This window comes from Schistocerca americana, chromosome X, assembly GCF_021461395.2.
Source record: "Schistocerca americana isolate TAMUIC-IGC-003095 chromosome X, iqSchAmer2.1, whole genome shotgun sequence".
Lineage (NCBI taxonomy): Eukaryota > Metazoa > Arthropoda > Insecta > Orthoptera > Acrididae > Schistocerca > Schistocerca americana.
This window is the reverse complement of record NC_060130.1, coordinates 517957321-517969794: the sequence shown is the minus strand read 5'-3', so window position 1 is coordinate 517969794 and position 12474 is coordinate 517957321. Positions and strand designations below refer to the sequence as shown.

The following is a 12474-nucleotide window of genomic DNA, read 5'->3' as shown; positions in this document are numbered from 1 at the left end:
AATGTAAACATTATGCCACGTGTTCTTTTGTGTTTGCTGCTATCTCATTTAAATCCTATCTGCCTAATAAACTACGAAACTAGAGTGAGACAACAGCAAACGTGGAAGAATATACATATTGTGTCATGTTCATATTCGTATTATTCTTATGCTGGATAGTGATACAGTCAGAAATGAAGCACTGCAACTGACTAGATTTTTAAATGTAAGATGACTCTAATTCCTGTGCAAAATGTAATGTACTAAAGAGGCATCTGCAAAGATTTTCAAACGGAGAAAAATTTTCGCTAAACTCTCGTTCAGAACATCTTACCTCATACACAGTCTATTAATGGGTTCTTATTGATCATTATAAAAAAAAAGGAGCAGTGTAACAACAAATAGCAGTCTCTCGCCATTGTTTCACTTATGAGACAATTCCTCTATTTTTTAATATTTTGTTATAAGCCGCGGTAGCGCACACAAAAGCAAGCTGTGCCACGAGCGGCGACAGGTCGTAAACACTCAGAATGCGACAAACAATACATGACACTGTAAAATAATGCATTTTCAGCTTAGAGTGATGTAAACACCTATAACAAAGAGAAAGGCACTTATCAGATCAAAGCAAAATAAGCAATCGATTCAGACCAGACGAAGCACGCGAAAAAGGAATGGTACCCATATAAATACGGACAGAGTGCCTGGCGCATAGCAATGGCTACTTGGTAAAGCTTAACTGTTAAGCTTACGGCTCGAACCAAACTACTGTATCTGTATCTTCATCCATTCGACCTCAATTGTGTTTCATGTTACAATGGACCAACTTTGTTTTGATTTGGAGGGGTGGTCTAAAACTTTTCTCTCACCTTGAATTTCGAGTCTCAAATTTCAGGAGTGGCTTAGATTTGGAAAAAAATTTTTCCTTGATTTAGAGTCTCATTTTTCATGTGTGGCTTGTCATGAGCCCAGGAGAGGCACTGCAAGGAATGTTGTGCTGTTGGCAAAGATATTTGCACCAGTCATCTGCTGCCATAGCCCATTAATGACAGATTTTGGCATACTGTCCTAATGGATATGTTTGTTGTATGTCCCACATTGATATCTGCAGTTATTTCATGCAGTGTTGCTTGTCTGTTAGCAGTGACAACTCTGTGCAAACGCCACTGCTCTTGGTGATTAAGTGAAAGGCATTAGTTATGGCATTGTCCGTGGTGAGAGGTAATGCCTGAAGTTTGGTATACTTGGCACACTCTTGACACAGTGATAATTTCCAAAATGGAATATCCCATGCATCTAGCTCCAACTACTATTCCACACTAGAAGTATGTTATTTCCCATCATGCGACCATAATTGAGTCATAAACCATTTCACATGATTCACCTGAGTACAAATGGCTGCCCTTTTATATCTTGTGTATGCAATATGACTGCCATCTGTAAGTGTGCAGATCACTATCATATGACTTTTGTCACCTCAGTATAAAAGGCTAACAAAATAAATTCAGCCAACCTTCTTTCCACTTTTTGTTCATTGGCATACAGAATGTTTGATATACACATCTGCCATTTACAGGGTATCAGATGAGTCAACATTTGAATATGTTAGGACGTTCAAAACAAACGTCACTAGAGCTATATGAGAGAAGCAGCCACTGTGTCATTTTACCCTACTATGTCATTTAAGGCACTTTTCCCGTAAGATTTTTTTCTCCACTGCAAGTTGATGACTGAATAGGCTCATCCCTCAACAGTGCTTCTAATTAGCATCTCAGCAAATTTATTTTCTAGGTGTCAATAGTTCTTTGTGCAAAAGTTCTTTTAATGTTACAGTAAAAAAATACACAAAGTGTGTGTGTGTGTGTGTGTGTGTGTGTGTGTGTGTGTGTGTGTAAGGGAGGGGGTGGCAGTGCACACATGTTCAAGAAAGAAGTGTTTTGCTCTCCAGAGCCAATAGTATTACTATTTTGCCATTTGAAACAGTATTGTAATGACCATCTGACAAATACCCATTCAGATATTTTATCTGAATATAATATTGTGCCAACGTTGAGCAGTTTTCTCAGCATTTGTGTTGCTATAGGGAATATGTACATGGACTTCATAAATTGTTTAATTTATGTTACAGTTGTGGGTCTTGTACAGCGTATAATAAAATTCTGAAACCAATAACACACACATCACAGACAACTTGGAATATTAACAACCATTAGCCCTTGTACAACAATAAATGTTACCTGCAATGTGACAATATTTTGGAAAGGAAAGTTGCTACTCACCATACAGCGGAAATGCTGAGTCACAGATAGGCACAACAAAAAGAGTGTCACAAATAAACTTTCAGCCAACAAAGCCTTTGTAAAAAATAGACAAAAACCACACACACACACACACCCCTGCGCATGCGTGCTCGCACAAACACACCTCGCACACACAACACATGAAGCAATCTCTGGCAGCTGAAGCCACACTTCCACTGCCAGAGTCCTTAATCGTGTATGTGTGTGTGTGTATTTTCAACAGAGGCCTTGTTGGCCAAAAGCTTATTTGTGACAGTCTTTTTGTTGTGCCTATCTGCGACTCAGTGTCTCCACTATACGGCGAGTAGTAATTTTCCTTTTCGTAACTTTGCTACGTTCCATCCTGGATCTTCCATTGTTTGATTTTTACCTGGAATGTTGTATTTCACCTCTTGGATGTTACATTATGGAAACATGCTATCATGTTTCAAAAATTAGCAGACATTTTGTAAAGCAAGTAGGATGTGTCAATTTTGGAAATACGCTCTAAATTACATGCAGTTGTTTAAAATTTGTATTAAGATGATTGAAGTACAATTTTGTTCACTGTTTTCAGAATCGCTTTCGTTTCACTGGAGAATGTGATCATCCAGATGCTCAGATTCGTTCCTGTCAAACTGCTGGAACACAGTTTCTCATCACAAATCAGAAATTTAATATAACTTATAAGAAATGTCCCGGCATGGAACAGACTTTTGATGGAGGTTTGTACTTCTGAAATACCTGGTTTTCATTTCTGCTGGTATAATATGTTACCATAAAATGAGGAAGGTGATTAAAAGCTATTGAACCTATGTGAGTTTACGAGGGTCACTCCAAAAGAAATGCACACTATTTTTGTAAAAATACAGTTTTCATTCTGCATGTGTGAAAGTTTTACAGTGTGCAGATACATCCTTCCCGGTTTTTTGCAAACTTAGTTCAACCTGTTCCCGTGAGTAGCATCGTCACAGCATGTCTTCAAGATGGCTGCTACACTTGACGTTCGTCAGAAGCAACGTGCTGTCATAGAATTCCTGTGCTGTGAAAACGAGACAGTGTGAAACATCCACAAGAGGTTGAAAAAGGTGTATGGAGATGCTGCTGTCGATCGCAGTACAGTTAGTCGGTGGGCAAGCAGGTTACATGATGAAAGCGGGCATGGCAATATTGAGGATTGTCCTCGCAGAGCAGCAGGCCACATACCGCACACACTCCAATGTGCAGAGAGTTAACGAATTGGTGAATGCTGACAGACACATCATAGTGAACGAATTGTCACGCTACATTGGGATAGGGAAAGGAAGTATTTGCAGAATACTGAAAGTGTTGGCATTAAAAAGGGTTTGTGCCAGGTGGGTTCCTAGGATGTTGACAGTGGCTCACAAAGAAACAAGAAAAACGGTATGCAGCGAACTTTTGGAACAGTACGATAATGGTGGAGATGAATTTCTTGGAAGAATTGTGACAAGTGATGAAACATGGCTTCTTCATTTTTCACCAGAGACAAAGAGGCAATCAGTGGAGTGGCATCATGCAAATTCACCCAAGAAAAAAAAATTTTGAAACCACACCTTCTGCTGGAAAAGTTTTGGCTACGGTGTTTTTCAGTTCCGAAGGACTCTTGCTTGTGGACATCATGCCAAGTGGAACCACCATAAATTATGATGCCTATGTGACGACACTGAAGAAACTTCAAGCTCGACTGAGTCGTGTTCAACCACATCGGCAAAAGCAGGATGTTTTGCTGTTGCGCGACAATGCACGACAACAGGTCAGTCAAAAAACCATGGAAGCGATCACAAAACTCGGATGGACAACACTGAACCACCCGTCTTACACTCCTGACCTGGCTTCATGTGACTATCATCTCTTTGGGAAACTGAAAGACTCTCTTCGTGGAACAAGGTTTGAAGATGATGACTCGCTTGTGCACGCTGCCAAACAGTGGCTCCAACAGGTTGGTCCAGAATTTTATCGTGCAGGTATACAGGCGCTGGTTCCAAGATGGCGTAAGGCAGTGGAGAGGGATGGAAATTATGTGGAGAAATGAAAATATTGTTCCTAAAGGATGTATCTACACACTGTAAAACCTTAAAACATGTAGAATAAAAGATGGATTTAAAAAAAAAAATAGTGTGCATTTCTTTTGGAGTGACCCTCGTAGAATTTCCATGTTTTCGTGAAATGCTGAGAACAGGTGTTTGTAACTGCGTTTCTTTCTTTGCCCCCAGTTGAATGAGTCAGTGTTTTGTATATAATGACAGTGGGAACCACAAGAAACAAACAAGATTTGAAAATAAAAAAAAGAAGAATTGTGACAGTACAGCCAACATTCTATGGCAGGGTTCAGCCTGGTTCCATTTTCATCATAGATGGAATTTGTAGTAGATTCTCGGGATAAATCATATTCGCCGGCCGGGGTGGCCAAGCAGTTAAAGGCGCTACAGTCTGGAACCACGCGACCGCTACGGTCGCAGGTTCGAATCCTGCCTTGGGCATGGTTGCGTGTGATGTCCTTAGGTTAGTTAGGTTTAAGTAGTTCTAAGTTCTAGGGGACTGATGACCTTAGAAGTTAAGTCCCATAGTGCTCAGAGCCATTTGAACCAAATCATATTCCTTCAAATTTGGAGGGTTTTTGTTGGGGGGGAGGAGGGGGGGGGGGGGGACAGTATTGAAACTAGATTTGAACTGTGGTTCAGGTGCACGAGTCCACAGTTCAATAGAAACCCAGGAGGATTACAACATAAAGTTTTCTTGGAGATAATCAGATTACATACTATTCAAAGAGAGAGAAGCACTTATAAAACTATAGGAGAACCCAGCTGAATGCCTGCTGGACTCTTTTAATTCCTATATATGATCAAGATAATTAAGGAGGGAGAGAGAGAGAGAGAGAGAGAGAGAGAGATGAAGCAGCCATACAAAAACAACACAGTAGTGCTTTTACTAAGAGGAGATCCTTTAGGCTTTATAAAATGAAAGAAAGGAAAAGCTTCAAATCTTGACAATCATGAGTTGGAGCTACTGTAAAGACCAAATTTTGCCATGCATAATCTGTCTGTGAAATGAGGGTATCATTCAAGATGGGATACCAAGGAGACAGAGATTATTATTATTATTTTAAAAATGCAACAACAGTAGAAAAGCCATGATTGTTAAATTGTACAGATATTTTTTGGATATGAAATTTTGCTCCACAACTACTTCATATAGATGTTTTTTCATGGCATGACAAGTTTTGGGACATAAAATCCTAACCCAGATGTCCTTGTAAAATAAAGTATGGAATGTAAGCACACAATTACATATGATTAAGTGGGATTTGTGCATAAAGCACTGTTTATCCTTCGTCTACGATGGCTCTGATTCTCTTGATAATGGATCATACTCAGATCACCTTAGCAGATTCAATTAAAGGGACAGTGACAGATGCATGATTCGGTGTGTTGATCAGACCATCACAGACAATGCGGAGAGAGTTTATTTAAGACGTTATAGCTTGTATGAAGTCATACAAACAGGACTGTGACACTTAAGGCCCACAGAGCAAAGTGTAAGAAAATAGAAATTATGCTTTAGCACTGGTCTTCTGATCTCAGAACTTTATTTGGAAGGGACATGACCTCAGTTTTTGCACATACATTCCAGGGCTAAAATTTGTGCACTGTGTGCCACCAACAGGTGAACGAAAGACATTGCACCACCTGGGTTTGAAGTGTGAAACAACGGAGGGGACCACAAGCTCCTGCAGTGTATGACACACAATTTGCTGAATAATAAACAACCTGAAAGTTGATGTGGCAAAGTGTGAGGAGGAGGCCAAGGCTTCAGGGTCTGACTCAGAGTGCTGGGAGTGGCGTAGTGCCTCTGGATATGGAATTGCCCGATTGTCTCCTTACCAAATACAGATGATATAGAAGAACCATGAGTGTTGTTATACTAATTTCATTTACTTTTTGTTGTTATTGGTAGCTTCCTTTTTCCCTGTAGTACATATTTTGAACTAATCCCCCACCCCTTCCACGCGCATACACACACACACACACACACACACACACACACACACACAAACCAAACTTTATTTTCCTCATTTCATTTCATTCTTCTTTTTCAGCACCACTTTCATCTGGAGCTTAGTAATAGTTAAGAACTGTAATGTGATTCTGACAATAAAGCATATTGTGTAAAATAAGAACAATTGTCATAATGTGTTCTATATATTTTAATAGCAATTACTGCCAAATATGGTGCAATGTGAAGAGACAGTAGCAAAGACAGCCAGTCACTGCCATGTGTGCCAACATTATTTAAACCTGCATGGTTGTGGCGTGCCTCGAGTAATAAGGGACAATAGTTTCTGTAAACCATTGTAAGACGTGTGACCGGCTGGCGCCTGGTCATCCTGCAGCATTTAACCATTACTGGCGGTTTGGTCACAATTCAATGTCCCAAGTAACTGATTGAGATTGCCAGTCCAACATCAACATGGTGCCACCCCTTCCTGCTGTATGGACCTGACACTGCATGGACCCAACCTGCTACCACTGCAGCTAGCTATTACTACACGCAGAGCTGAAGGAATACTGACAAAACACCACACTGAGAGAGCAGCATAGCATCAGTTCACACTGCATACCAATGGCCCAAATCTACCACAGCTGCTCATTATGTTACTTTTCACAGCTGTCATATTGTGACAGGAGCTTGTCAGTGAAAGCAAACACAATAATATTAATTGGAGGTGTGCTACACAACCTCCACACAAAAAGCACAGACAGAGCTAAGTTACTTTCATATTGGACATTACTACAGTATATACAAAACCTCAAATGATTCAAACTTTTCTGTAATATGTTTCTGGTATCTTCATGGACTCTCAAATGCTAAATAACAAATAATGACAGGAAGTGTTTATCAAATGTGAGATCTATGTCATGCCAGCTAGCAGCATCAAGTGTTATAACATCCCAGTGTAGAATCAGCAGAAATATGACCACATGCTCAATTAGGCCATCAGAAAGATTGACATGATATCTAAATAGCACTTTGGAGAATTTTGTTAATACCTATGCAGCTTCGATTTGTGGTATCAGTCAGATGTGATGGATCAGTTGAGTGCCGTGTGTGTGTGTGTGTGTGTGTGTGAGGGGGGGGGGGGGGGTGTAACACATACTCACAATATGCAGGAGTCATTTATAAGATAGGAATGTAAGTTGGAGACAGGGCGCACTTTTTGTGGTGTAAATCATTTCTCCTTCTAATATTATGTTTATGAATGCTCCTGTGATTGTTGACACCAGGCAGGTGTGCAGGTTAAAAATCTAGGTCTTTGAGTTCTGTTTTATGTAAGTCATTATCACTTTAGTCCTTAGAGAATTTCCACAAAAATAATCTGATATACCTTGAGAGCTCCACTAGTAGCAAATACAGTGTATTTGGACTCATTTGACTAAGTTATTTTATACTGAACTCAATAAAATGGGCTAGTCAACAAACACATTTATTTTAATTGCAATTGTGTTGATATTTTATTTTAAACAAAGTATTGAAGAGGAAGTTCCTGCTGGTGTAGGTCTACATTTCTGTATTTAAATAATAATCCTCTGTCATTGTTGGAATCATTCAAACCATGTTTTGGTTGAAGTGTAATATCATCACACTGATTTTTAAGTATAGAGTGCATACTTAATAATGTTTGTATTCATTCACAAAAGGGTTTAAAGTTAACTTTTGAGAGGGCCTTTTTAAAAGGTATGCTCTTGACTTTGCAGCTTCACTCATTTTGTTTTTAACAGTCTTCTTCTTTTGTTTCAGTTGTTGAGTACAGTTGTTTAGGTGACTGGTTTGTGGACAAAAACCACTTCTTTGCAGTGGCTAATACCAAAGAATCCAGGAAAGATGAGAAGTACAGGTGTTTCCTAAAAAATAGGGATGATGATCTATATATTGGTGTGTCAATTACAGCGGAGTGTAACACTCTGAAGACAGTGGAGAAGAGTCCAGAGAGACTCCGTGTTACAGCAGGTAAGAGTGTGTGTGTGTTCGTGTTCTCAGAATAATAATGAGGGGCATTTTGGTGGGTAGGGCTGCATTATTTAAAAAAGGGAGTTTGGTATTTGGAAAATTAGCTGATTCCAGAAGTAACAATTAAGGATAGTATTGGTTAAAAACAGTCTTGGTTGCAATTTTAGTTTTTTATTTTTTAACTACGTGTTTCGCCTTTTTTAGGCATCTTCAGGTTATATTAAATTGCTATTTCTTAGAAGAATCCTTTAGTCAGTGTAGCCAAAGGGCATCGTCGAATATATCGGGCCAACATCGCCTTCATTAAACTCAGTAAAGACTTTTCTAAATGGATGAGAGTCACAACAAGATCTGCATAACGCGCTCACGTTCACAGGAGCAAGTAACAGAATAAGGTGGGGGCTCAGGTAGTAAGCATACTGCACCAGTCTAGTTACTGCTGCCAGTTCCACAATGAGAGTAAAATATTGGAACTTTTTTGTTGTTAATGTTGTTGAGTGCCTAATAGGTTTCTACAGTTCAGTCACATTGCTTCTTTGGCAAAATATGAGTTAGTTCAAAGATGGAAAATTCTTTATTGTCCTGCTTTGAAAATAACAGTATCATGCAGTTAGTGAGTGACAAAAAAAAATCCTTACACTGTGGAAGATTGTTCATTAATGGCAGACAACAGTGATGTAAAACTTTTAAAACACATTAGTGTGTTAATGTATGCAGCCTCTCAAAGCCAGTGATTTGTATGAGGAGGGAGAGAATCAGCAAAGTATAGAGAGTGTTTGGCAATTTCAGTCACTGTGAAGTAGTGTTTATCACTGTTGCCAAGTGTGATGTCATCACTTCAGTTACTCCTGCAGTCCTTACAACGTACACTGCAGTTTATGATAAATTTCCACAAACTAAAGATGTCTCAAATGCAAGTGTACCTATGTGTAGCCAGCTTCGTGTACAAGTACCACATACTATTGTGTGCCTTAATTACTTTCACTGCTGTAAAACAGTCAATCATAGATAGTGGTTAATCAGTGTTAATATGTCACAAAGGTATTACCTCATTGGGCCTGTTCATCTGTACTTTGACAAGCTACTGTGTAATGTATTGAACTTAACTGATTATGAATTGCTAAGAATTTGAAATCAGTAATTTGATGCCATTTGTGTGACCTGAGGCAGAAAAATTTAACAAATAACTCACATTTACCAGACTGCCAGTGTGTTCCCCTAAGGCAGTATTCTGAGTTTGTATGACCTTGCAAAGTCATTACACTCCATAATACAACTATTCCTATCCTGGCAGCTGCTTGTACTTTAATTAATATTTATTCAGTAGGAACTCGGTGCCAACAACAGTCTGTCGTAGAAACTTATCAAAAAAAAAAAAAAAAAAAGAAAAAATCGTTATAATAAAATCGAACTGTAGAATGGAAATCATAATATTTGTTGAATGTTATGTCATTGACTGTTATGTTGGGGTGTAAAGCAACCTTCTGCTTCCTAGAACTCGTAGTAGAAGGGGGGGGGGGGGGGTTGTTACCTGAACGTCTCACCACTTATTCCATAATGTGACTCATGGCATTTTTCTATCAGTACTGTCAAAATATCATTATTGTTTTTTTTTGTATTCACACACAGATTTTATGTTCAGATTTCTGGCAATGCTGTAAGCTTAAGAATTTTTTGATTAGACGTAGTTAATATTTCCACAAAATTTAATAATTCTGATTTGAATAAATATTTCAGAACTATATACTTTCCATATGTTGTTACTAACATAGCTATTACTCAACAGTGAAGGCTGAAGTGGTGGAACCAGGGTGCAGACTACCTCAGAATTTCTCTGGTGAATGGATAAATACTGCGAATATAGATGCAGACATAATGATTAATGAAACTCATATTGTAGAAACTTGGTTTCCGGATGAGGGAAGATTTCGGCGTACAATATATACTTGCCGTGAACAGAGGGGCACTCGTTACATGATGGCGAGGCTCACTGTTGATGGCTGGTAAGTTTAACACTTGTTATTACCATGTATAGTTTAGCTTTTTCCAACATAAAAATAATAATAGTTTTATTGCTTCACATCCGTAAAAATTATTTACTCCCTAGATGACAGAGTGGAGCAGTTGTCTGTTGAATTGATAGGCTTCTCTTCTTTGTATAGTGTTGATTTTTAGCAAACTGTGTTGATGAGTTTGTGAACTTCACTGTACTTGTTCATGGAGCTGAAATAAGAGTGATTTATCTTTGGTTCAGAATTGATGAAAGACATTATTAGAGTCATTTTGGTTGTATAAATTTAGTTTTGCTGTGTTCCACAACCTTCAAAAATCTGGCAAAGGATACAATCATTTCTACTGCTACATAGGTTGCTAGTTTATTATTGTGTCACAAATAGTTAGTATCAGCCTTGTTAACATTTTCAAGTCATACATATATGACGTGCACTCCAGTTAAAAGGGTGGAGGTACAGCATGAACAATTCTACCTGTTCCTATGTTTTTCTGAAGAAGTGAATATTGTAACATTTATTTCACCTTTATCTAACACGCAAGTGCCATACTCATGGTACTTGTTCTGATTCTGTTTGCCTGTATGGTTGACTGATGTGGTTAGTCCAGTTGAGTGTTGGTCACATATTTGCACGAGATGGTTTGTTTCATTACAAAAATTACTCATGCATGTACATCTGTATCACTTTAAAATGACCACAATGTTGAACCTAACTACAATAGAATCTTGTAAGTACATTCGTTACTACCATGTTTTCCCGCATAGTAAGTCCACTTTTGGAAGAGCCAGTTCCAGTTGCTTTAAATGGGTGTTAAATGACTAGTTTGTACATTCTCCTTGCCCACTTAGCACCTTTAGATTTGGTTGTATTGGTGTTGTTTGGCCACTGCAGTGTTTGCTGCCAAGAGTTCTGAGACTGGTGGAAGTAGGATGTTTGCAGCCACGGGGTGCCAAAATGTGCAGGGAGATAGTGCTCTTTAGTGCCAGCAATTATAGAAGTCATATAGATCATTTGCTATGGTAGAAGTGATGCGTGGAAGTAAATTGTATAGTTTCTCAGTAGCTCCAACTTCTGTAGTGGACAAACAATAAACTGAATCATGCATAACTCAGTCTGCTGTTCTTTGTTCATATTTAGCATTTGACTGATTCTCAGTCCATGGTAGTTATTGTGTTAAATGATGTACCAGTATGTCATGGATAATAAGACAGTGAGAAAGTAGAACATTATTCAGGAAGTGGACAAAAATTCACATGTCATACGAAAGCTGAATATCCCTCCATCAACGTTAAATACACCAGTGAGTAAATGAAAAATAATTGAGGCAGCATGTTTGGAAGAAGACAACAGCAAATGGACACGAGTATGTGATGGTCACTTTCCATAAGTGGAAAGTGTGTTCCTGGAGTGAGTGAAACAAGCTTGTGCTTTAAATACTCCAGCTGATGTTTACTATGGTTTATGGCTAAGTCAATATATTTGGCATTAAAGTTGGGACTTGCAGATTTCTAAGCATCCAGTGGTTGGATCTAAAGGTTCAAGAATGGACGTAATTTGGCATATAAATGTGTTTGAGGTGGAGCTGGAAGCATAAAAATTGACACTATTCAGTCATGAAAAAATATTCTTCCATCAGTTGTAGAAAAGTAGAGTCCCAATGGTGTTTTTAATGCTGATGAAGTGGGCTTCTTTTTTATCTATTGCCCGATAAAACCCTCGAGTTCAGAGGAGAAAAATGACACACTAGAAAATTAAGTAAAAAGAGGCTAACTGTTTTGTTATGTTGTAATGAAAGTGGAATAGAAAAGGTGGTGCCACTAATAATTGGAAAGGCAGAGTGTCCACAATGCTTAAAAAATGTGCGGACATTTCTGTGTAAATATACGTCTAATGCAAACACGTGGATAACAGCAGCTATATTTGAACAAATCTTGTGTGCCTGCCATGCAAGGTTGGGTGTTACAAATTAGAAAATCGTCCTGTTTATTGACATGCATGTGTTGCATCCTCAAGATCCATCATGTGTACATAATATAAATGTAGTGTTTTTTCCTCCCAGCTGTACAAGCCACTTTCAGACACCTGACCAATGCATTATGAAATGCCTGAAACAAAAATGCAAGAAGTTTCTTGCACAGAAGTGGCTGGCCTGTCTTGATACTGTGATGAGAAAGGTT

The 12474-nt window shown here is 38.6% G+C and overlaps 1 protein-coding gene across 1 annotated transcript in view; it reads left to right on the top strand.

Moving 5' to 3' along the window:
* LOC124554785 overlaps positions 1 to 12474 on the top strand; it is a 121815-nt gene that overhangs the window by 26837 nt on the left and 82504 nt on the right. Inside the window, exons 4-6 of the mRNA XM_047128433.1 lie at positions 2836 to 2983; positions 8076 to 8285; positions 10072 to 10288. Of these exons, the coding sequence (XP_046984389.1) occupies positions 2836 to 2983; positions 8076 to 8285; positions 10072 to 10288 (575 nt within the window). The remainder of the gene's footprint in view (positions 1 to 2835; positions 2984 to 8075; positions 8286 to 10071; positions 10289 to 12474) is intronic.